At 35.5% G+C, this 24,921-nt stretch overlaps 5 protein-coding genes across 7 annotated transcripts in view; 2 read left to right on the top strand and 3 right to left on the bottom strand.

Annotated features, from left to right (window-relative positions):
- The window catches only part of LOC6643372 (potassium voltage-gated channel subfamily H member 8), an 82,448-nt gene that overhangs the window by 5,451 nt on the left and 52,076 nt on the right, over positions 1 to 24,921 (top strand). The window lies entirely within an intron of this gene.
- On the bottom strand, positions 1,771 to 3,075 carry LOC111518752. Its single transcript, XM_023176368.2, has 2 exons — positions 1,900 to 3,075; positions 1,771 to 1,831 (listed from the first exon to the last, which is right to left on the bottom strand). The coding sequence occupies exons 1-2, from the start codon at positions 3,031 to 3,033 to the stop codon at positions 1,826 to 1,828; spliced, it is 1,140 nt and encodes a 379-aa protein (XP_023032136.1). The 5' UTR covers positions 3,034 to 3,075; the 3' UTR covers positions 1,771 to 1,825.
- LOC111518724 lies at positions 3,257 to 7,727 on the bottom strand. 3 transcript variants are annotated; one of them, XM_047009653.1, is made up of 2 exons: positions 7,649 to 7,727; positions 3,257 to 6,495 (listed from the first exon to the last, which is right to left on the bottom strand). In XM_047009653.1, exon 2 carries the CDS (start codon positions 5,844 to 5,846, stop codon positions 3,366 to 3,368), a length of 2,481 nt encoding a protein of 826 aa, XP_046865609.1. In that variant the 5' UTR covers positions 5,847 to 6,495; positions 7,649 to 7,727; the 3' UTR covers positions 3,257 to 3,365. The 3 variants fall into 3 exon arrangements, with proteins under 3 accessions (XP_046865609.1, XP_023032019.1, XP_046865610.1); XM_023176251.2 differs by having other exon boundaries at positions 7,649 to 7,698; XM_047009654.1 differs by lacking the exon at positions 7,649 to 7,727 and adding an exon at positions 6,727 to 6,745.
- Positions 19,294 to 21,804, bottom strand: LOC6643368 (phenoloxidase 2). The gene is made up of 5 exons (XM_002066164.3): positions 21,410 to 21,804; positions 20,725 to 21,355; positions 20,014 to 20,647; positions 19,694 to 19,946; positions 19,294 to 19,608 (listed from the first exon to the last, which is right to left on the bottom strand). Exons 1-5 carry the CDS (start codon positions 21,763 to 21,765, stop codon positions 19,407 to 19,409), a joined length of 2,076 nt encoding a protein of 691 aa, XP_002066200.1. The 5' UTR covers positions 21,766 to 21,804; the 3' UTR covers positions 19,294 to 19,406.
- On the top strand, positions 22,766 to 23,396 carry LOC6643369. Its single transcript, XM_002066165.1, has 2 exons — positions 22,766 to 22,828; positions 22,884 to 23,396. Exons 1-2 carry the CDS (start codon positions 22,766 to 22,768, stop codon positions 23,394 to 23,396), a joined length of 576 nt encoding a protein of 191 aa, XP_002066201.1.

Here is a 24,921-nt window from a genome sequence, read left to right as displayed (position 1 = left end):
TCAACGAGATGATTTCAGAGGCAATGTAAAAGCCTATGGATTTGTTTTTGCTCAATGACATAACTTTAGAGATGTATAAGAACTAGACAGGGCTTCAAGGTCAAAGGCAGTTCGTGGCTCCGTTCGATCCTTTACATTGAGCTCATTAGATGCTTTAGCATTCTCTAGCATTTTTTGTACAAAATAGTTACGCAATTGCAATTTCTCAACACGACGTTGCATATTTTTCATGTAGCGAGGACATGGGGGTAAAGTCTTCTGTGACGAACCATATATTAACTTGCAAAGACAACACATTTCTTTCTCTTCCTCCAATTTTTTGATTACTTTTGTCTTTTCTCTAAAATTAACTCTTTGTTTTTTACGTTTTCTTTTGATGGGTGGCGGTGATTTTTGCGCCGGCTTTGGTATGGGAAAATCGTCGGGTTCTAAATGAAAGCGATTTGTTGGTGGCCTATCAAATGGCAAGGGATTTGTGAGTCCTGAATCACTACTAGATGGTGTTTCATCCTCAAGTAGAGGCTTTATTACACCCGGATAAAGATTATTGAAATAATCTTCCATTTTGCGAGTGTTCATAAAATCGGCTACCAATTCTGATATGACCATTGGCTTACTCTCTGGCAAGGGATACTCTGTGTCGTCCGGGATCGTTTTAACATCGCTGATATGTGAAATAGGCGATTTATTCAAATAGATTGGTCTCCGTAATGGTCTATGTAATGACTTCGTGCTATATAGCGATGAGGTATCCTCATCATGTTTTGTGTCAAGATAGTTCAAGTGTGGGCGAGTCCTTGATAATTTTGCCAGTTGCTCTGCCGTGAGTTTTCTTCCCTTACCATACGGATTTTTATAAACGATTTTCCTATTGAAACTTCTCATTAGGATACGCAAACGCTTGGGTTCTGGTAAAGTGATTCTCTTGTTATGTCCTGGGTGTTTTCCCGATATGGGAGTAATTAAATTTAGTTCGCTTGTTCGAACACTTTCTCGAGAACCTTTAAATTTGTTGTTCTTGTCCAATTGGTTTTTAGTTTCATCTTGATGTCGACGTTTAAGAAAAGAACTCAAATCATTGCGAAACTTTGAGCTAATTTTGAGTTGTGTCAAGTTCTGAATTTGTTCTGAATGATCGTCGTCATCTTTCTCAATTGGAATTTTTAAAGCCTGTTTGATCACTTCTAGAATGTCCGGTTTGATATATCTTTCATCAAATATCTGATTATTTGTTGGATTTTGCTCCCATTGAATTTTCAAAAATTCTATAATTCCTGAATCGAGAGCAGATTCACTGTTTTCTCCTGGTAACATTTTTGTAAGAGATTCATGAAACTTTGTATGGGAAGTGACATCATCTGTCTCCTTATTAAATTTTTGAAAAGGTCCTAATTTGGTTTTTGATTTTTCTACAGTTTCCGTAGTTGATTGCAATGTCTTTTCTCTGGGAATTTGTTTCAACTTTACTTTGGAAGATTTTGCATGCGATACTACTTTAGCTGATTTATTGAGTTTCTTCAATTTGTGTGTTTTAGAATGAGATTCCTGCCCTCTTTTAGTGGTATGAACTTTGTCTATTTTCGATTCGATCGCTTTGGGTGGAAATTCGGGAATATCACTGCCGACTTCTTGAATATTTGGCTCTGTTATAGTGGATACAATTCTTGATTTTGATATTTCTAAATGATAACTTTCTTTGGTACCAATGTTTGGAGGTTTTGGTAATTCCTCTAAGATCTGCAAAGCATATTTAGTGTTCGGCTTTGGTGTCGCTTCATGAGAATGAGGAGTGTCCGTAACCATTTCAATAGAACCTTCAACTGTGCTAACGCTAGGAGTGGGATCCAAGTAGATGCTGGACTCAGTAGAACTATCAACATTTTTATTTTTTATACTAACCGAATCTTTTCTAGACATTTTCTTGACTCTAGGAGTGGTATCCAAGTAGATGCTGGATTCAGTAGAGCTATCAACATTTTTATTTATACTACTAACCGAATATTTTGCAGACTTTTTCTTGATTCTAGGAGTGGTATCCAAGTAGATGCTGGATTCAGTAGAGCTATCAACATTTTTATTTTTTATACTACTAACCGAATATTTTGCTGACTTTTTCTTGGCTATAGAAAGTGGATAACTATTCTGCCTTGCTCTTGGCTCTGGCAGGCTCTTCAAACTGGGCTGTTTTATTTGAAAACGTTTCGGAGAATCAATATCTGGATGATATGGTCCTTTGGTGATGGGTGATATTCGCTTGTTGTCTTTAAGCAATTTTTTGTTTTCTTTGCCTTTTGGGATAGACTCTGATGTTCTTTCCATATCAGGTGTATTTAGAGCTCTCAATGCTTTTAATTTATTCAAACGATTTAATCTTTTTGTGAGTTCTCTCATGACATACGGATCTTTAGTTTGCTTGATAACCTCTTTTGTCTCATTGGCCTCCCTCTCCCATTCCAACAATTGCCTATCCGTGACGTATTTGAATATGTGACAACTTGCAAAGCGAGGTTTCTGATAACTTGGAGTATATTTACAATGCATTTTAGCAGCTTCATTTGAGTATTGATTAATTGTGGGTTTCGGTTTTGGCTTGATTTTAGGTTCAGGCTTGACCTTCTTTTTTCTGTCCAAAGCTAAGGATCGTTCTGGATGAAAGCATTTGAGAAACTCCTTGTACACTCTATCCACATTGAAGTTATTATCAGGTGCAGGACATAATAAGGGATTAAGCCTTGGTTCCTGAAAGAACGTTGATGCTGCGGATGATGCTTTTCTTTTATGGAATGGAATGACATGGTCAATGTTTTGCCAAATGCCTTCACGTATATTACGCAAACGCGTTTTGCAATCACTGGCATAGTAACTCCATGAGTCACGAAAGAAAGCATCCGACGCCTCAGAAGGAAAGGTAAGTTTCGTGATTTTATTCTTAAGGCATTCCCTATCCAAGAGCCCAGGATATTGACAATTTTCTCGAGGCAAGGCGGCAAATGGCTTCGCTCCTATTAGTCGCGTTTTCCGCAAAATATTCATTATGTTTATTTTAAAACAAAAAATCAAAATTAAAACTTGAAAATTTTGTTATTCATATATATTTTTTTTGTTATTAATTTTTGTCTTGTCAAATGGAAGTTTTGTAAACGAATGGACAGATCTTCCACTTACCTTAAAACTATTTTAAAATTAAACAACCTCTGCAATTGTTTTAATATATATGTATCACTTTTTTACCCAATTCATTTAAAACAAAGACAACTATGATTTAGGTTTTTAGTCAAATTCTTAAAACATTTATTGCACTTTTGTCGTTTACTTAGCCAAGTTATGGGCTTTGATTTAATGCAATTGACAGCATTTGCATTGAATCAAAGCCCACAGCCTGAATGAGGTTCTAAATTTAATTTTTTTTGTTCTACCATTTGATCACATTGGCAAAGGATTTTCTGGCACATTTGAAGTTGGGTGCGCATTAGTTCCAATGGATTTAGAGAGCTATTTGACCTCTTTTGCAATTTAAGTCTATAGTAGTTTCTCAGTTCGAGGCGTTTCATTTCCCTTCTCATTTCTAGCATATACGGTTGATCGGGTTCCTTGTGCCGAAAACATGGCCAAGTCTGACAGCAATTATCATCCACAGGCATTTCATCGGTTTGACAGGATTTCGTTCTTCTTCTATGTCTAAGCTTAAGCCTTCTTTTGGCATGATGTCGAAGGGCATGATTTGAATTGTAGTTAAGTTGTCTTGGCCCTTTCGTTTCAATCAACTTTATTGGATCGCATTTGAGGCAAAGTTCATTTGGTGATCTTTGCTCTGTTTGGCAGGACACAGTTTTACGCATACTAAGACGAAGTAATCTGGCCGAATATCGAGGATTTAGCACTTTAGTTGATGGTCGTTTAACTCGCTTTTTTCCTTGTGATTTCTTTTGCGGTTTTGGCCATATTTTGGGCCACGAATTATAAACACCATCACAGTCTGTGCCATGGACACATCTAAATTCATCCAAATTAATGGCTGAAAACATATGATCACGCCATAGAATTTGTGAATCGAATGAGATCGAGGATGGGCCAAGTCTAAATATATCCGAAGAAATAGATTTATTAGATTTTATTGGTTTTAACGCAGGTTCTGTGCTCTGCTCTGAATTAATGGATTCATTGGACATGGTTGTCTTTTTCGAACTTTTGCGACGCTTGACTTGCATTGGCTTCGGTTGAGTTAGATCTTTATCTGGCAGTTTGGCTTTGATTGGCTTAAAATATTGCACTGCGGCTAATGATGGATCTATCTCATTGATTGCCCAGATTGTGGAATTATTTTTTGAACTCCTAATAGTGGGAATACCTGAATCTGAATAATATGAGGTGGTGGCCCTTGAAAAAATGCTACTGATGGTTGCTGCGGACAATTCAGTTGGTCTTCTATGACTTAAGTCCTTTGCATATCTTGCCATTGATATTGATGAATTAGAGTCATGAGTCAAGCGTTTTTTAGTTGCCAATTTCCAGGGTGGCTTTTTCCAATTGAATCTCATGGTTGATTCCATCAAAGCTTTCTTGGAACGTTTTTGTTTTGGTTCATAAGAGCCAGCGAATGGTTTCGGTAAAGGTGTAAAAATCATGGGAAATGCTTTCGATTCTTCAATAATTTCAACTTTTTCCCTTTTAGGTTGTACAGATGCGTCTCTCAAATTTGGCATGCTTCTAATGGGTACACTAGCATCTTCCTCATAGTCTTGTTCGGAGGAGTAATCGTCTACGGATTTCTTTCCTAATTGAAGGGGGATTGATGATATATCAAATACCTTTTTAAGTTCTGTTTTGCGTTGCTTTTGCTTTGATTTGCGGTTTTTTAGCAAAGACTCAAGGTGTTCATATTTGGCATTAACCTGGGGAAGTGATTTGGATTTTCTTTCGTGACCTTTTATTACCTTTTCTTGCTCAAGTTCTGTTAGTAACTTGGCATAACTCTTTAATTGATCTTTCCAAGTGGGTTCACTTTTAAAGGGTATTCTTTTATTCAATTCGGATTCTCGTCCTTTTTGTGTAGTTTCTGTGTTTTCTTGAATATTAGTTTTAGTAGAATCCCACTTTAATTTCCTTGCCCGTTTGTATCTTTTTCCTGTTTCAACTGAAATAGGTACCTCTGAATGTTTCTTAAGCTTTCTTATCGATTTCGAGACTTCTTTGGGCAATTCAGATTGAGTTTTTCTTAATTGTTTATAATTGGTCGTTTTGTGAATTGCTTTATTGCCACTTGCAATTGATTCGGATATGAAATCTGAATCTGATGTAGATGACGTATTTAGTTCATGTGTTTTATAAAAATCTGCAAATCTTTGCGCTGATGTGTTTCTGCTAGATTCAGATTTTTTTTTAAATTTAATAGAGTTTTTTGAGTATATGGGTTGAGATGCAGATATTGATCTTTGTTCCTGAGTTTTTCCTTTAGACTTGTCTGCATTTTTAGATGCTTTTTTCTTTGTCGATGTATTAAGCTTAGGAAGTGATTTGGATAAGGTTTTCAAATGTTCTTCAACTTTCTTGACATGACCATCAGAATGATATCTCTTGGGTATTTTAAAATGTTTCTGTGATTTTTCAATATCATCTTGTTTATCTGCTTCCAGAGACGATTCTGTCTGCGTCGGTCCGGCACTATTTTTGCTTGTTCTTGGTTTGATCTTTTTTCTCTTGACACAAAATTTCTGAAACTCTTTTTTCAACTCGATCAGATCTGGAGGACTCGCAAAGTTTTGATTACTTCTTGGATTTTTAACTAAATTCTGTTGCCTATCATTGGCAATAGAATTGCCAACATTGGCGAAAAATATTGCTGCCATGCTGCAACGGGGGGTGAAAAGGGCAGGAGACACCTGTCACTGGCCTAGGTTGCAAGGGCAGCCATGGCACAACTTTCGGTTTCTTTAAGAGGGCTAAGGTACGCCTGAAATTCCACATGGAGGTCACTGACAATCGAAAATAAATTTATTAAAAGGTTTTTTTGTTTTTATAAATTGTTACAACTTGGAATTTATAGAACGGTCTGGATTGACGAATACATCAGAGAAGGTTCGATGAAGGGGACGATGTTGTTAGATCCTGGAATTTTTAATTGCCTCCATTGCTGCGTTTACGGCCTCTTGATAGACATCTCCATAGGGATTGCTACCCACTAGCATAATTTGTACTCTATGGCGGCGACGGGAAGCTATCTCCTCGTTGATCCTGTGGCCCGCACCGTCACCAATTTTCAGCAGCTCCACGCATCGGCATTTGGGGAAATGCTCATCACTTTGAGGCTTTAGGAGCACAGGACTGGACATTTCAGCGTCGTTTGATCCACTCCCAACTTTGATATTAGATTTTGGCTTATCCACTCGTCTCTTGAAATTATTTGAAGGTCCAGCTTGAGTGTTCATATTTGGTTCTATTGGCCACAAAGAAAGGTTTATATTTACAAAGGAAATCAGTGAGGAAAAACGATTGAAACTGAAGAAACAAAAAAAAAAAAAAAGAATTTAGTAATTTCGGTTAAATTTGGAAAGTATTTTTTTTTTTGTTTTTGCATTAAACAAAAAGGTTTTCGAAGTAAACAGAAATCGACATTAAAGCCAATGTAGACTTTGCTTTTTGTTGCTGTGCTGGAAAAACTGTTTGGGCATAAATTAAATTTATTTTATTTCCCTCTTTTTTATTGCCTTTTGCTATGTAAATAAATACCCTTTAGTCCAGACAAACGAATGCACTTTGTAAATCGCTTGGAAAGAACAATAATTTAGATGACATTCGCTTTTATAAATAATTAAACAAGAGTAATATCGGTTCTGTTAGTTGTATTTTTTATTAGAGCACAGAAGAAAAACTTTTACGTAGATAAGACATTAATTCAAGATTGTTTAGAATTTTTATCGATGTTTTTTCAGTTTGTTTTAAAATTTTGAGATAAAAGAAGTATTATTTAAAAAAACAATCGAAATACTATATTAAAAAGTATTAGAAGCTTGGCAGATTAATGTTTGTTTTTAAAACGTTTTCAAAATGTAGAAATTCAGCACATAAATTTGAAATAGTTGTTCGATTGGCGCATAAAACAAAGAATTTCTGGAAACTTATACCACTAACAAGGGCAACTTCAGGTATGCGAATCACCAATTTGCTATTTGAAGAAATAATTATTAAAAAAGCAAAAAAAAAATGAAAATCCAAAACTAACTAGTTTTGGCAAGATCTCTACCCCTTACACCGTCGAGCTGCTTGATGTCCACTCGGCGTTTTACCTATGTATAAGTCACCAAAGCTATAACTTTAAAGCCGATTTATTTGGAAAACATAGAATAGTGCACCGAAATATTTCAAACAGCTTCGAGCTGCTTGAAGTCCACTCGGCGTTTTACTTATGTATGTATGTATAAGTCACCACCAAAGCTATAACTTTAAAGCCGATTTATTTGGAAAACATAGAATAGTGCACCGAAATGTTTCACACAGCTTCAAATTACAAAATTCATCCAAATCGGTGATTCGCATACCAGAAGTTCCCCTTGTAAGAGTAGAAACATATGCGAAAAAGATATTTACAGTTATGGTATAGCTTCTTTTAATTAAAAACCTGGAATTAAGAAAAAAAAAGTCGAATAATTACCTTTTCTTGGGAAATAGCTCGTACATCAGTTGAGTTTTATAGGACGGCTGCTGGCTCGACTTACCCTTTATTACTTTACTTAATCTGTGCATGAAAAAACAAGTAGATAGGGATGAGGTAACAAGCGATTAATCTGTTATCGACAGGGTTGACTTTTGATAGATCTAATTGCCAGCTATGCTATAGGTGACATGTTGTGCATTTGAAGACGAAGGCGTAATGTACAAGTACAAAATATTTGACCTACTTAACAGTTGTCATTAAAACAAATTAAGTTGATGGACAGCTTGAAATAGGGTATCACAATGTGGGAGTCCTTTCGTTTGAGCTCATGCTGATTTTTTTGGGTTCCTGTGCGTTGAAAGTCGTTTTTTGTTTGTCCCGACCCCCCATCATGGTGTCTTTTCTAAGTGTGTGTGTGTGTGTATGTGTGGGTTGTCTACGCCCACTCTCTTTGCCATGGAAATAAAAATAATTGTTGTTTGTGAGTGCGTATATCTCTCTTGTGGCTTGTCCTAGCCAGGCCCCCCCCCCCTTCGCAACCATCCATCCTGTTCTGACTTGAATTGCTGTAATTCTATGCATATTGTGCAACCTGCACAAAGCTAAAAGTGCCTGTGGCAAAGTTTTATTTCTAAGGGTATTCTTGGAAATTATGAATAGAAATGGCAGATAGAAAAATGTGGCATTGTATAGCCATATGAAATCATCAAAATTTAAACACTTTAATGTGTCAGTCAAATTTGCTAACTGTATGAAAGAAAAATATCGTTTTCTTGCCCTCGCTTAAGGCGCTTTTCGTTTTTCATTTCGTAATTTACCACATACATACATATGTACATACATGTATGTACACATATTCAATGTTTTCTTTTCACTTTCATGTGTTTATACTTATTCTCTTTTGTTTCTTTTTTACTCTTGCCTATCATAGCGGCAAGCCATTAAAGGTGATAGGTTAAATATACACATAGAGTGAATATATTTAAAGAAATATAGACTTTTATTTTCAAGATTCAGCTGACGACCCACATTTTTAAGCTTTGTTTTTTTTAATTTTTTACCAATTTCTGTACGCGTTAACATAAAAAGAGTTGAAGAATTCTTCAACAAAATTAGTATATAGTCATTAGACCCAAAATCATCTCAGAAATTAGCTCTTGTCTTGGAAAATCTGACTTTTGAATACTTTTCGATGCTGCAGTTAAATATTTTATTATTTTGATCTTTGGATTGTCAACTTTCGGCAATATTGTATTTCCCCTTGAGCACCGTGCGTATACGTTATATTGTCTGACCTACGTACATAAAGTGCATATGTATGTACATACGTATGTAAGGTACGATGGAGAGTTACAGAGGCTTAACAGCAGCAACCGGGCAGATGATCTTTAACAGCAGAGTTTAGCAGCAGAGCAACAGAGAGTACAGCAGACAGCAGAAGAGAAGAACACGAGAGAGAGACAGTTGAAATTGCAGGGTACAGCAGACAGCAGTGAGAGAAAAAGCGAGCGAACCGAAGCAGCAGATTAAGACTTAATTATTTGTAACTTTTCCAAACTACTTTAAATCAAATTAATAAATAAACTTAGTTGAGTAAGCCCACTCAACTCACATGTATGTATGTACATATATACATACATATATGGCTTACTACCGTGAACTTTATTATAAATGCCATTTCATTTGCCTTCTCCTACTTGGCTCACTTTTATTCATTATACTTGAAGTCGATAAGTTTTCTTACTTAAAAATTTTCTTCTCGGAAATATTACATATTACAATTTTTGTTAAAATCTTAATTGTCTTTTAACTTGTCATCACAGATATTTTTATAATAATGAAATATATTTAAAATTGGCATTTATTTTATCAACTCAAATAGTTGATGCTAGATTTTCGCTAATCAAAAATATTATAATTATATCTATACACATTTTTATTTAATTAAAAAGTATTTACGATATGATGCAGTGACTCAAACTATAAGTAAACTCACACGACTCACAGAACTAGAGTTAAGTGCTAATATAGGCTAAAAATTTAAATTTAAATATTTTTAAGCGAATTTGTTTTAACCAGATGATAAGAATTAATGTTTTAGGTATTGTATTACAGCTTTGTACTTAAAGATGCATCGCTATATTTTTAAAACAAACGCCTAGAAAAAGCAAATACATTGACTCTAACTAAAATTAATGACTGATAATACAGAAAGATCTTAAGAAGGAATAATCATTTTTTTCGCTCTTTTTGTTTTTAATATGTAGAGTAAATATGTGCAGTAAACAATGAATATGATGACCCAGCGATTCTTGCAGTTGATTGAAATGCATTTTTAATTGAAAACTCTTGTTGTTACTTATGATATGGTAATCGAAGTTTCATGCTCTGTTTTTCTGTTTTACTTTGCCCTTTTGTCTTAAATATTTGATATTTTTCTTCTCCTTTTCGATGGCGAAACAAAGGATAACTCAACTCGGCACCTTGACAGTTCATTGCCTTTTTAAATATTAACCGAACAAAATGTTGCTGCCTCTTTTGTAGGTACAATTAACGTATTGTTTAATTAACAATTGCCATATAAACTCGCACACTCTACACACACACACACACATCTTGCTTTCTCCTTCTTTCTCTGACATCATAGTTAATAGCATTTGCATTATTATTTATCTTTGTTGTTGTTGTTATTTTTGGGTATATATATACCCAATGTATTTATATAAATACACAGGTATATATGTATGTGGGGGCGAGGGGTTATGTAGTAGTATGTATGTATATATGCAATATTTATTTACAATTTGAACGACGCTAAAATAACACAGCTGCTACCTGGTGGCATTCAGTAATAGGAACAGCAACATCAACAACAGAAGCCGAGGCATCAAACTAAAGGCAGATAAAAGTAATTCCGATTCGCCAACCCCATATGGTGGGCTATAAACATACATTGAAGGGAGATTTATATACACATATATATATAAAGTAAAAGAGATGAATCGGACTGTATGTCAGTATGTCTGTTGGCCGAATTGGATGAACAAGTGGAAGAGTAGTATATAAACAGCCAGTCATTGATGATATGATAATGTTTGGGTTTATTAGCAATTAATTTGAATATTAGCATTAACGATCCATCCAGAAGTAAAAAAAGAAATGTTGAAGCCAAGCGCGTGGCAAATAAACAACAAATAGGCCACTGTAAATATTCAATATTTATTGCAAATAAACAGTCAAATTCATACAAAAAACAACACAAGAACAAAATAAAAACAAACTAATAAACAATTTGCCACACAATTTTGATGTATTGCCACACATTGTTGCAATCGTCTTCAATTTCAACATGACCAACACGCATTAAAAATTGGATATTAAATCAATCAATTTCATTTGATCGTTCGGTCGGTTACATATGTATATAATCCTGATCTGAAAGGTCATTCTATAATTTGTTGCTAGGCATACTAAGAGAATGTTAACTCAAGGTGAAATTTTTGTACTTCATTATCTTTTTAAATGAGCTCCCAATCTGCGTAAATGCCACCTGGGACTCATTTTCGTTAGGTGCCTCAAAATGGCTTAATTGAGATTTAAACAAAATGAACGGGCTTATTGGCTACAGGTGGGTGATCCACAAAACGGCTTGTGGGGACAGGTAACCACTTCTGACATTGAGCTTGTACAGATATTTAAAAAAAACTTATGCTTTTGTTTGAAAGTGTTTAATATGTACTCCAGCGATGTTAAAATCCAAAAATCGTAGGATCCAACCCATAAGTAGGATCATATAAAATAAGTAGTTTAAATACATTGACCAAAAATCAATTGCTAAAACTAATGAAGTAAGTAAGTCGTCTCGCCGACTTGGGTATACCATACACCAGGTGAAACAACTATTTAAAATTTCGAAAACCAAATGTACATATGTCTATTAAATTGTTTTATTATGCTCATACCATATGCTATCTCGCTCACTCTACAAACACACGAGCACTCTAGCGCCGCCACTATCCAACAGCCAATTCTGCCCTTATGGATCGCGTAGCAAAATACGTTTATACTTATATTTTGTATGTTTCTTGTCCGATTTCAATCAAATTTGGTAGTTTGATAGAAATAGATAAGATTTATTAGTCTGCCAAATTAGATCGCGGTGGTCAAAAAATTGCAAGAGCCAATCGGTTTTTTCTAAATTATGGAGGCGGAAGTGGGCGTGGCAACATATTAAAATATATGTATTCTGCGCGCATACTAAGCCAATATACATACTAAATTTGGTGACTTTAGCTTTGTTAGTTTTCGAGAAAATCAGTTTTGTTTAATTTTCGGGGGCGGAAATGGGCGTGGCAAAATTTTTAAATAGTCAATATCTGTGCGTCTATTAAGCTAGCTTACATACCAAATTTAATGTCGGTAGCTTTCATAGTTTTTAAGAAAATCAGAGTTATGTAAATTCCGGGGGCGGAAGGGGGCGTGGCAAAAAGCTGGAACAATTATTTTCTGCGCGCTAACTAAACAAGTATATAACCCAAATTTGATGTCTCTATCTGCCATACTTTTTAAGAAAAACAGTTTTATGTAAATTCCGGGGGCGGAAGGGGGCGTGGCAAAAATTTGAAACAAACTCGATAAGCGTACATACTACACGAGACTGCATACCAAATTTGGTGGCTCTAGCTCTTACAGTCTCCGAGATCTAGGTGTTCATACGGACAGACGGACGGACAGACGGACATGGCTAGATCGACTCAGTTTTTGATCCTGATCAAGAATATATATACTTTGTGGGGTCGGAGATGCTTCCTTCTGCCTGTTACATACATTTTGGCGACTTTAATATACCATTTCACCCTATGGGTGTATGGTATAAAAACTTCAGTTAAATTCCAACTTAAGATTTGTCTATCGCAAACACAAATATGTAAAATGACAATCGACCCGACAAATTACAAATAGAAAATTCCGATTCTCAAGAAAAATATGGAATGAAGTCGAACAGACAACAGAGAAGACTGGAATGTGGGGAAAGAGAAAGAATAGGAATTTAAAGTTTTAAGACAGGAAGTAAAAGCCTGTAAAAAAATGAAGCAGAAATGTGTTAAAATGTTACAGTGAGAAAAAAAAAAACATGAAATCGAGTGAGAATGTGTATAAGAAAGAGGAAAAGCTGAGTAGGACACGGGCATGTGAAAGTGAGCAGAAAACAGATTAAAAAGAAGTAAAACAAAGAAGGAATCAAAGTGTCAAAAGAAGGGGGAAATAATAACGAAAAAAGGTTTTACATCGCATGAAGAAAAGGGAAAGGAGTCCAAAAAAAGTTGATGGGTCATAAAGTAAACAAGTTACAAAATTGAAAGTTGGGTGAAGAATTACAGGAAATGAAAACCTAATTATAGACTGAAAAAGGTAGGTTTGGAAAATTGTAAATCGACAGCAAAGAGCAGTGACAAAAATATTGAGAAATGAATTTTCTATCAGTATTGAGAATCCAAAGAGGAAGTTTAGATACACCTTCGAAGACTGCAAAATGTGCTTGATAAAACTGCACTTTAACATAATTCCTTTAACTAAATTGTTATTTCTAAAGTAGCCCATCAAAATTGACTTTGAAAATTTATGTTACAAACTCGACATTTTGTTGTCGTTGCAGATTCTTTAGTTTATTTATTGTTTTGGTTTTATGAAACTCAGTAGTAAACATATTTCTCACTGATTGGTCTAGTTGCGTCTAAGCTCTTTACTTCTGGCTGTACTTGAAATTTCAATTTGAAGTATCACAAAGAGAAGGTTGAGAAATGCGAAATGTTGTCTCTGGGCCTGCCTCTAAGTATGTCGAACAGAAAGACTCGGGTACTTGGGCTGGCAATGTCAGGTCTTAATGCCAGAGACCAAAGCATAATTGCAAACAATTAGCATGCTCCATGGCAGAGAGGAGCCATGGAGCAATGGATGCCACAAACGGTGGAGGAGCTGCAAATACAGCCATGTCATTGTCATTTGCCTTTTGTTCGCAATCATTAAAGCAAACTGTGCATAGCTATCGCATTTCACATTGGATTAGTCATCTAGTACTTGGGGGAATTCAATTTCAATCATAGTCATTTCTTTTCGTGGAACTCCCTCATATTGGGGGCGGTATGGGGGAAGAAATAAGCATATGTAGGCTTATGTCTTTGCAGAGCAATCTCAGACACATGTTTCATGTTTCCAGCCAATTTGGCATAGATTTTCGATTCTTGTTTTCAAGGCCCAAAATGTTTTCCCCTTAAATGCCAATGCAAACGCATATTCAAAATTCGAAATTCAATTTTTTTTTTCGCTCACACACAACACAAGAAAACAAAACAGCAAGGTGTTTGTTTTTACTTTCAATAATAATTCACAATTGAATGCAAGGCAAGGTCTTTCTCACTGTGTTTCTATATGAAATATACACAAATTGAACAAGACTATATATAGTATATATATGTATATATAGTTTTAATGCACTATTTGCGTATAGACGTCTGGCTGCTTTGTGTTCACATTTGATTGACTTTTTAATGGGCTTCTTCTGGCAGTTGAGCAAATGCAACAACTTATTTTAGACCAAAAATGAAAATTCAACCATAAATTAAGTGAAATAATTTACATTTGAATTTTTAGCTTTAAGAAATTTATTCACTAATATTAACCACAAAGTCAACTAATCTAAACCATAGATAATATATACAAACGAGGGTTGTCTGAAAAGACTTTAAATAGAATCTAGAAATAGCAATAAAATTGAACACAAAATTTAAAAGTTTTTGTTACATTTAATATTTTGAAAATATGAATTATAAATTGAATAAAAACTTGGTAGGTCCTTGTTCAATAGGTTCAATAGGCTTGAACAAGGTTCACATTAATAAGCCTATCAAAAATCATTTAAGTTTAAGTTTATCCCACAGAATGTTGGTTTTATTCATGGTCAATAAATGGCAATTGTTTTCTTTGATATCGCCAGCAGAGGAGCCAAGTAAGCGACTGTTGTATGGAAATGAAGGCTTAGATTATGACTAATGATCTAAGAATTGTAAAGGGCAACTTTTTTTTGCCAACACTGTATTTGACAGCTCACGCGGGTTTCGTATCTTTTGTTAACGTCAAACATAATCAGTTTGGTTTATGATTTAACCATGAATTGATTTAAAAACGAAAACCGATTGCAGATTATGGAATTTAGTTATGCATACATCTGAAAGGTCTAACATTTACCAATGTTAATGTCCTTATACCTGAAACGAAAGCGTTTAAATTAAGTTAGACATCAATAAGAACAAAAAACTTTGTTTTTAGTTTAAAAGAAATACAGCAATGCTCTGAAAAATAAGTGCAACCCTTTCGTACAACGCGTCGTATGAGTATTATTACTTTCAAAACTTCTTCTACTTCTACTTAAAACAGTTTAAAGTAAAAAACATTAAATTTGGATACTTTAAGTTAAGAAACGAAAAATTAACGAGAGCAGCCTAAGTCTAATATACATACATAAACACAGCCCCTTCAATCTCTCACCCTATTGAGCCCTGAAGGGCCCTCAAAACATATACTACATATATGTATGTATATGGGGTCCATGTGCATGTTAATATATATATAAGTGTATATTTGTAAATATATGTATGTGAAGAAGCTGCCTCTTAAAAAGTCCTTAACAAATATTATTTCTACTTTCTACAGAAATAATAAAAATAAAAGCTGTGCCCCAAACATAAGCAACATTAATGCCAAATAAAAATAACAAATACGGCACAAAAAAAAAAAGAAGAAGAAAAGTAAAGGAAAATGGGAAGGCAAAATCCACTTCATTCTATTGCCCATGATTTTCTTTCCACCCCCAATTGAAAATTGCCCCCTGGCTATAAAATAAATTAAAGTATTTTTGCCTAGCTAACTTTTTACTTCGTTTTCTTTTTTCTTCTTTTCTCTTTCCATATTTTGACTTTTGTGGTCTATTGGCCTGAAATTCATAAGTTCTTTTTGTGTTAATAAAAAATGTATATGTACTTAAATTTTTGGTGAAAATTTTGTACACTAAATGCAAGTTGCAACTTTTTTTTTTCTTTGGGTAGGGAAAACTTAAACATTAACTTCATTCGCTTTGTAATCCCCTACTTATTGTTAGATCTTTATTAAAAACTTTTGGTTGAAACTTTGTTGCAGCACTTTCAGCTTATGGCTTCAGCTTTTTCTGTAGGTTTTTCTTCTTTCTTTTTTTTTTTTAATTATAAGTTCAATGTGGCCAATGAGTTGGCCATAAAAACCATTAAAAATCAATTTGTTAACCACAGCTACTGACCGAACCGACAGCTGTTGGCCACTTATTACTTATGGTAGAGGAAGATGAGACAAGGGAATTGGTGGGGGATTTGTGTGGCACTTATGTGAGTCACTCAAAAGTATTCAGCATAGATAAGTGTGTGGAGCATTAATTAAAGTAAGGAACTAAGCCAAGGTCTAAAATTAATAAGCGCAACACGTGCAAAACAGTTTTGTTAGCTGTTGCCAAAGCAACTCTACAGCTCAACAGCTCCTCCATGTACAAGGGGCACCATGCCTGGGTGTTCTTCACCTCCAGCATCCCGCCAAACTCTCACTCAATCCCACCCATTCGGTTGCCTCTGCGCGAGAGCTTGTGCCTGGGATGTCTGGACATTTACCCAATGCCAAAGTTTGTTGGGCAAAAACGGCTTTGAAGTCTAATAGGATTAGCCTCAGCCACCAACCTCTTCCCGCACATCCTGCCTCTGACCTACCATCGTCTACCCCCCTACCCGAATCCCACTTACACACAACCATCCTTCTTCGGCTCAAACAGTGTGGGCGTCTTGTTGTGGCAAATAAACAAGTAAGGCATCTAGTCAGAAGGGATGGCGAAAATGGGCAAAGAAAACATGAAGGATGGGAATCGCATTTGGCATCAAAAATATTCAATAATATTAAGCAAATATTTGCCAAGTAAATATTTTTAAACTTCAATTTCTTCGTATGTGAGGGAAAATACATAAACACACACACAAAAGGACCTTGGTCGTGTTGAAGACAAAAATTCAATTCAATTGAAATACACAAATACATCAAATTGGCCAAACTTTGCATTGGTACAACCAAATCAATCTGCATCAAACCAATTCACTAATAGAAATTTTTTCATTCTATCAAAAAAAAAAAATCCCACCAAAGTCTGCAAATCTGTAAGCCAATACAATATTCCGATTGAGCAATCAAACTTGCTAACAGAGAGTTTATGGTGAGTCAAACAAATTTGAAAATTCGAGCAGAATGTCAGATTGCATTTGGGTTTTTCAAGCGGAGCAATAACAAATTAACTAGTTTAATTAGTCTTCACACACCTATAATTTCAAAAGTTTAAGTTTATTTTATTATTCGATCGAGTTTATATTGTACTGAGATTTAGTTTTGAAACTCTTTTTCAGATTGCATTTGGGTTTTTTCAAGCGGAACAATAACAAATTAACTGGCTTAATCACCTTTACACCCCTTTAATTTTAAAAGTTGAAGTTTATTTTATTATTCAATCGACTTTATATTGTGCTGAGATTTAATTTTTCAACTTTTTTTTGAGTGACTTTAAAGTGTTTAACTTTATAAGCCTATTCACAATTAACATTCTTATTAAATTTTAAATTGATATTAAATACAGCTTTGGGAAATTTATCACATTTATGTATATCAAACAATTAAATTTAAAATTACTAGCCATATTATTAAAGCCATTCAATCATGTCCATCTTTAGCCCCAATATAAATAGGTTACTTAGGCTGAGAAATAAAATTTATGTTATTAGAAATCCATAAAGATAACAAAAAACACTTAACCCATTTAAAACGATTCATAAAACAGTTCATAAGATATTGATGAAATATTTATGGGCTTGCTTAGTGAACCATAGAATTTAAAAGAACAAATATTTCTTTTCTCTTTCTGCCCCCATCCATAGTGTGATTTTCTTCTTTAAATCTTTTGCTAAACAATAATAAATGCAAAATAAATTAAACTTATAAAAAAGTTTTTTATTAACATTATCAATTGTCAATAAATAAGGAAAAATATAAATTTGTATAAGCTTTTACGTTCGTATAATCTTGTAAGTTAAAAAGAGATTGTACCATTTCCCCTATGTGATTACACAGGTTTACAAAATTTCGGTAAATTTTTGGACCCGGGTAGGCAAATATGTTTTTCTTTGTATTTTCTCTCGCTGAATTCAAATCTGCCATCAGGTCAGGTTTCAAAAAACGTTTTGTACCTGCTTGGTTCAAAACCTTGTAAGCCTGTGTTATTGCTTATCCAATTAACTTGGTTATTTTATTCCCTTTTTGTTTTTTAAATTTTATCAAGTCCAGTAATTTTAATTTCATGAACTCCCGGTATAAGGTTTTTGGAAATAGTTTTTGTTAATCTTTCCGTGCCATAAATAAAATTTTTCTCAGCTTGGTTAAATTGAAGAAATTCTATGAAAAATGAAAGAAATATGAGTCAAACTCTTAATATTAAAAGAAGAATTTTTAGACTCTTCTTTAGTAATTTCTTTCTTTCTGTTCATGCTTCTCTTTTTGACTCAAGTTTTTTAATTGTTTCTTGTAGATTGGTCTTTTTTTTGCTATATTATCTAATACTATCTAATACTCTTGTTAATTTCGCTTCTATTTCAATTTGTATATATGTAGATGTTTAAGAATAAACATCGTGTTCATCTAAAGCGGCGTCAACCAAATCAGATGCAATAAATAAAATATAATACAGCTGTACTTTTGTCACAAACATCTAACCTAGCATATGGACTAGAATTACAATCAGTGAACTAACCCAAACGATCACATCGGCAGGATGTCAAGTGGCCGACGCCGTGCCCAAAATAGTAATAATTTTTCAACCCCCGAATACGTGGGTGTGAGTAGTACTAGAATAAGATCTTTTAAGAACAATTGTTACCTCCTAGAGCCTAAGATTCCTTATAGTTCATAATTTGAATTCAACGAATGAAGATTGGGTTATTTTCTATCTCCCGGAATCCCTATTCAGTAGCCTTCTCTAGCTCATTCTATGCCTTCTCATATGTCCAGATTTCAATAATCTATTTTTTTAAATTATGGTTTACGTTAAAAAATAAAATGAAATTCTTAATTATGATGGAATCGTTAATATTCCCCATGTGAACATTAAATTTCAATTTTTGAGTTCTCAACTGCTTAAATTTGTATGACTTTTATCACTTGATTGAAGTAATTTTATGTAAATTCGATTCTGATCTTCTGAGTTTGAGATTCATCAAAGATATTGAATTTTTTGGTTCACTATTTACTTTTCCACAAAGCGTTAAAGAAGTTGTTGAGAACATTTGCTGGAATCTAATTTATTTTTTTACTGATTCTTTCTTTTGCGAATTCCAAATTCGATGGAACAAGGGTTCTTATCAACCAAAGATGGTCCTGAAGAACAGTTTATAGTCCATTTGATTTGAGTTATTTGATTGCGGCAGAACTACATTTACTTACTTCATTTGTTAGCTAATTTCGTTTCTTTTAAAAACTATTGATATGAACTTTGTAAAGGATTTCATTTAGTAAAAAACATCTATTTACGTTTCTTCAGTTATATTTTGTAAAATGGTAAATAAAAAGTGGTATTAATAGATGTACAGAATTATGGGTTTACGGAATTCATTGGTCATCAAGATTTTTATGTAATTTTCTTAATTTTTTAAGCCTTGTCAACTATGCGATCGCTGAATACAATCTTCAAATCGGTCTTGGCCATATTCGAGAAGGCACCAGTCAGTTCGGCTAGACTTGCATTTGGCAAACGTCTGTCGAAGGGGAAGCCCATGGTGCGTTTATCGGGATACAGTTTATCCTTGAGGCCACAGAAGGAATAGGCAGTGCTGCAGGCATCGTTGGGAGTGCTACAAATCCCAGAAGAGGAAGAGGAGGAGGAATATAGATTAAAGACCATTTCAATTGTAGTAATGGAGTGGGATTGACTCTTACTTAGTTGGTTGCTGGACAGCATCTTGGGAGTAGTCGGAAATCATGACAAACAAATCGAATAGCATGCCTTGAGGTTTACCCTTGGGCAAAAGGAGATGCTGTGGCCAGCCACAGCCGCAGAAACGGAAACGGGCCAATTCATCGGCTCCCTTTGGCTGATAGGCAGCGCCAATGGGACGGAAAGAGCGTTCGAATGGAATGGCCACAGAGGAATCGCTAGACTCACGTCGGATGGTATTCTCACCGGGTAGCACTAAAATTGAGGAGATGAATATATGATAGAGAAAGCCCAAGAGTGGGAGAAGGTCAAATTATATTACATTCGCAAGTAAACTTGTCCATCTCAATGGCCAAAAGACGCTGCTCCTCCAGTCTCAGGGGTTGGTTACGTTCATCTACCTTGGGGCAAATGAAAATACGGCAAGTTCCAGTCCTCTTTGGTCCATTATTGGTGACATTGAAGGTATAGGTAAATGGAGCATTCTGCAAGTGGGTGAATGAGGCAAAGATGTTGCCATCAGCAGATGGACCGAAATCCAAGCCAGCAGCCAAATCCGCACTGGATTTTTGCCAGTAGGTCAAAAGAGTATTTGCCTGGGCATTGGATGCACCAAGCTTAGCTTCAACATAATCCACACTGACGCCATCGAATCCCAATTGACTGGCATTATACGGATCTAGCAAAGTTTTAAACTTATTGAAGATGTTATCGACGAAAGTGTGCCATCTGTAGAAGACCGGATCACGCATAGCAGTGGTAACATCGCCCATTACGCCAAACTCCTCCAAATGGCGAAAATCGGGATCATGAGCAAACGAGATGATCGTATGGCCCTGATTGTGCAAATTGCCATAGTACTGACTGTTTATCGACAACGTGGATGAGGCCTCAATTAGATTACCCAAAATATCAATGCCAGTGACCTCATCGAGGGGTATGCGTTGACCCGACGACTGAAAAGAGAGAAAGAGAGAGAATGGAGGGGAAAATTACATTCTTCTGTCTTCACTCCTTTGATTATTTCACTTACATTCTCCACAAATCCTTGATCAATGGAAGCCAAGACACGATCACGCCAACGTTCAACTTCTGCAATCTCAATGCTAGCATCCGGACGATCCACATCCCGCAATAATTGATTCGAAATACGAGATGGATATGTCCGATTATTCACACTTGAGAGAATCTTAGGGAAATAACCTTCGGGAATTTCGCCACGCAGATTGCTTAGCGGCTGGACACGTTTAAGATTATTGCAGAAACGTTCCGTATTATAGCGAGCCAATATCTGATGATGCATATAGTAGAACAATTCACCACGACGATCCTTGTTGACCACTGCCACAGGGCCTGAGGCGGGATATACCAAATGCCAGTGCCAATGATGGCTATTCACGCCAATATCCTCACGGAAATAGGCCAAACGTTGCTCATCCTCACGATCGGAGGCCGTATAATTACGTGGAATATCCACGTGAACACGATTTCCAGTATCAGCAATAACTGAGGCCTCCTGACGAGCATCCTTCAGAGCCGATGGCTCTACGAAATTACCCGGAAACACTTGCGAAATATTGGTAATTGGCACCTCTCGAGTATCCTCACGATGAGCTATAGCCACGGCATAAGCATATTGAAAGAGCACTGGATTTAAACGATCCCTGAAAAAAATAATTCGTAAAAGTAATTCTAACAATGTCAGTGGGTAAACTTACTTGGTGAAGGCAGCCAGTGAAACGAATTGCTTTAGATTGGGTGCATCCAAAAACAATTGAATCAACTTGCCAGCAATATCCTGATGATTACTATTAAACAAGGAAAATTGATTCTTCAGACTAAGTTTCTTGGCAAAGTCGAGATTCGGTTTCCTGGCCAACTCTTGAATTGGAATTTTCAATTCCACATTCTGGGAAAAACGATTGGACACATCGTCCGCATCATTACGATACCGATCCGTATAGAAACTATCGGGTAATTCCAAGACCGTTTTGCCCTGGTCACGAGTGGTAAACACTGGCTCCAATGGACGTTGGAAAAGCAACTCCAAAGCCTTCAAATCCGTGTTAGTCATCGTTAAGAGAAAGGTTCTTGATGAAGTTACTCTGCAAAGTGTTAGACTTCAACTGTCTTCATAGTGCATGTCTCAATGCCGTTTTATAGCAAAATAATCCAGACCGCAAGAATTATGTTCATGTATGTAGAATCATGTGGCATGAAATTGAAGTTTGCATTGGTCAAGCCACATACAACAAAGATAACAGAAGAAGTATATTATATTCTTATCAGGTTTGCTGCAACATTTGGTTAAGCGATTACTTCAATGTTTGTGGAAGTATTCCCACACAACTGAGCAATATATCTTTACTCAAGACCCTCCCAGAGACCACAAAATAAGAAATTGTGATTAATATAATGCCACAAGATGATAAATACTAGCCAAATACTAGCTCTCTCTCACTCTCTTTTCGGTGGTTTCTAATAACAGAATTAAAAATGTGAAATTGTGTGGGAAACTCTTGTTTTTAATTATTGTAAAGTTGGAATGGCAAATATTTGTTCATATATTGATTTATTATTATTTAAATATGTATATAATTCATTTGAATATCTATTGAAATAATTTTGTGGAAAAACCTAATCTATATTTAATTTGGCATCATTATTGACATATTTCGCATTAACTGAAGTCGTTTACCCACACAAATTGTGCAAATAATTCACTTGAATGAGATTATCAGTCATATGTAGGGCATCGGCAGAAATTTGCATTTGATTATTATGAATTTGCTTGTGTGTATATCATTAAACAATTGTATTGATATTTAATCACTTCAATGGACATTTTGCCTAACTAACTAACTATAACAACAATAGTAATTGTTGATTTGGGGCCCAGTTCTTCTCCCCCTTACCCTCCCCTCATTAGTAATGCTTCAATAGTTTGGTAAATTTTCATCAATTATTGTTATTATTTTGGTATTAACAAAATAATGTTATTTGTTATGTTAGATTTGGTTTTCAATTTACTTCTGGTTCAATTGTTAAACAGTTGTAACTGTAAACTCGAGACTATGCGTTATAAGTTTGTTCTGTGGCTTCTGTTTGCCACAATTGTGGGCCTGGTAGAGTCTAAGGTGCGTATACGTAATGTTTTGTCGAGGATAACAATTGAATTTTTTGTTTTCTTAGAACGACTTTGAAATGCAATTTGAGAACTTCACATGCAGCACTGACGATGATAAAGGAATTTTTATACAAGAATTCAAATGTGGTCTAAGTAAGAATCTCAAGAGACGAACTTTTAGTATGGAATTCATGTTGAAGCAAACTCTGAACGATCATGACTTTTTTATGACAATTGTGCTACCCCGTCCGAATATGAGAATGGATTTCGTTTTACTCAATCTCACCACCGATGGCTGTCAATTGTTGGCCAATAAAAATCAAGTGCCCCTAATGCATATGGGACGCAGTTTGGTCGAGCGATACAGCAATCTACCCAAACAATGCCCCTTCGAGACGGGCATAACTTACTATATACGTGGATTTCGTATGGATTTGAGTCTAATACCAGCTGTTGAAATGGAGACACCGGTTAAGGTTGTCTTGGGCTATCAGCGTAAACATTTGACCTTGGTCCGGGGTCATTTGGTGGCACGTGTGCAACGCACTGTCACAGGAGGCAAGAAATCTAAAGTCTAACCTCAATTGAAATCTATGTGACAGATGGATAGAAGAAGCAAATTAAAATATGTCAGAGCAAAAGCAGATAATAACAGAAAATAGAGAGAAGTAATGAAGAGATAGAAAAAAAAGGGAGAGGGAGACAGAGTGTGAGAGAGAGAGAGAGTTAATATTGCAGAAAATCATCTAGAGGCACCTGGCTGGCTGCCTGGCTGATTGTCTGACTGACTGGTCTGACACCTACAACAAAGGCAACCAGCTGATGCTCTGGTTGGCTGTGGATGTGGCAATTTGTTCCATGCCATTCAACAAATGTTGTTCAATTACCTGAGCCAAGCTCACACAAACAGACACACACACACACACACCGACATACCGACACGCTTACACACAATTACAGAGTGAGAAAGCATTGTTGCAGCCATATGGCGACACAATTTCGAAAACCAGCTGCCACAATTTTGGCATTTGACAGATGACAACTTCTGGAAAATGGTAACGGTAACTAATAACGTTTCCCTTTTTAATCATCAACTTGGCTCACACACACACACACTCGCTTTCTCACACACATAATGAAAGACAGTGGGCAAATGACTAAAAGAAAAAGAGAGATTGGGAGAACAAAAATTGCCATTCTACGCCAGTTTCACTTCCTGGCACATGTTGCAGCTGTCAGGGCTAAAAACAAGCTGAAAGCTTCTTCCTTCTGCCAGTTGTGTAACAAAAGTCTTTTAATTAGACATCAGAGATTTGCATACAATTAACTTTGTCTAAACTTGACTGACTAGTTGTCAGCCATAGGAAAACTCTGTGTTTAGTAGTAGCAGTAGGAAAATCCCTTTTTTCCCTTTAGCCCACATACATCCAAACCGACACTACACCCCTCCCCCCAACACACACACACACACACAGCCCACCCAATTAAGGCCAGACGTTAATTAAGGGAGTATTGCGGCCAGTCCTGTAAGTGAAAATGGTTTATAGGCAAACGCCTTCACATGAATTATGAATGTAAATATTTCATTAAGTGTCAGAGAATGATTTTAATTGAAAATTTTCAATACAACTTAAGTCCACCTTAAACGCGGAACAAAACAAACCATTTAAAGCAGTTTAGTCTCTGAGCTTGTAGGATCTAAAGGGGGTATTCTTGGTTGGCATCATGTTTTTCGGACACTTTCTTAAAAAATTTTAAATTAAAGTTTAACCTGGCGTAAGATTCAGCATAGATGTATTTCTGTTTCCGACCTCAATCAGAATATTGCCAAAAGAAATCTTAAATACTAATTGCATTTTGTTTCATTAAAATCGGCTCGTAATAAAGGACTGTAGCCTGTTCAAGAAATGTGGTTTCGAGATAAACGCTTTTGAAGTTTCCTCATTTACAAAAAAACGTCATATCTCCTCGAATATTTCGAATTTCAAAAAACAAAAATATTCTCTAACTTTAGGCTAAAAAAAGAAAGAAAAAAAAACCCACTTTACACATTCCCTGAAACAAATTGGACGATTCTATTTAAAAAGTCTCAATAGAAACCTC

The sequence above is a fragment of the Drosophila willistoni genome (assembly GCF_018902025.1).
Source record: "Drosophila willistoni isolate 14030-0811.24 chromosome 2L unlocalized genomic scaffold, UCI_dwil_1.1 Seg168, whole genome shotgun sequence".
Classification (NCBI taxonomy): Eukaryota; Metazoa; Arthropoda; class Insecta; order Diptera; family Drosophilidae; genus Drosophila; species Drosophila willistoni.
Note: the sequence above shows the minus strand (reverse complement) of the source record. Positions and strands in the feature narration are given on the sequence as shown.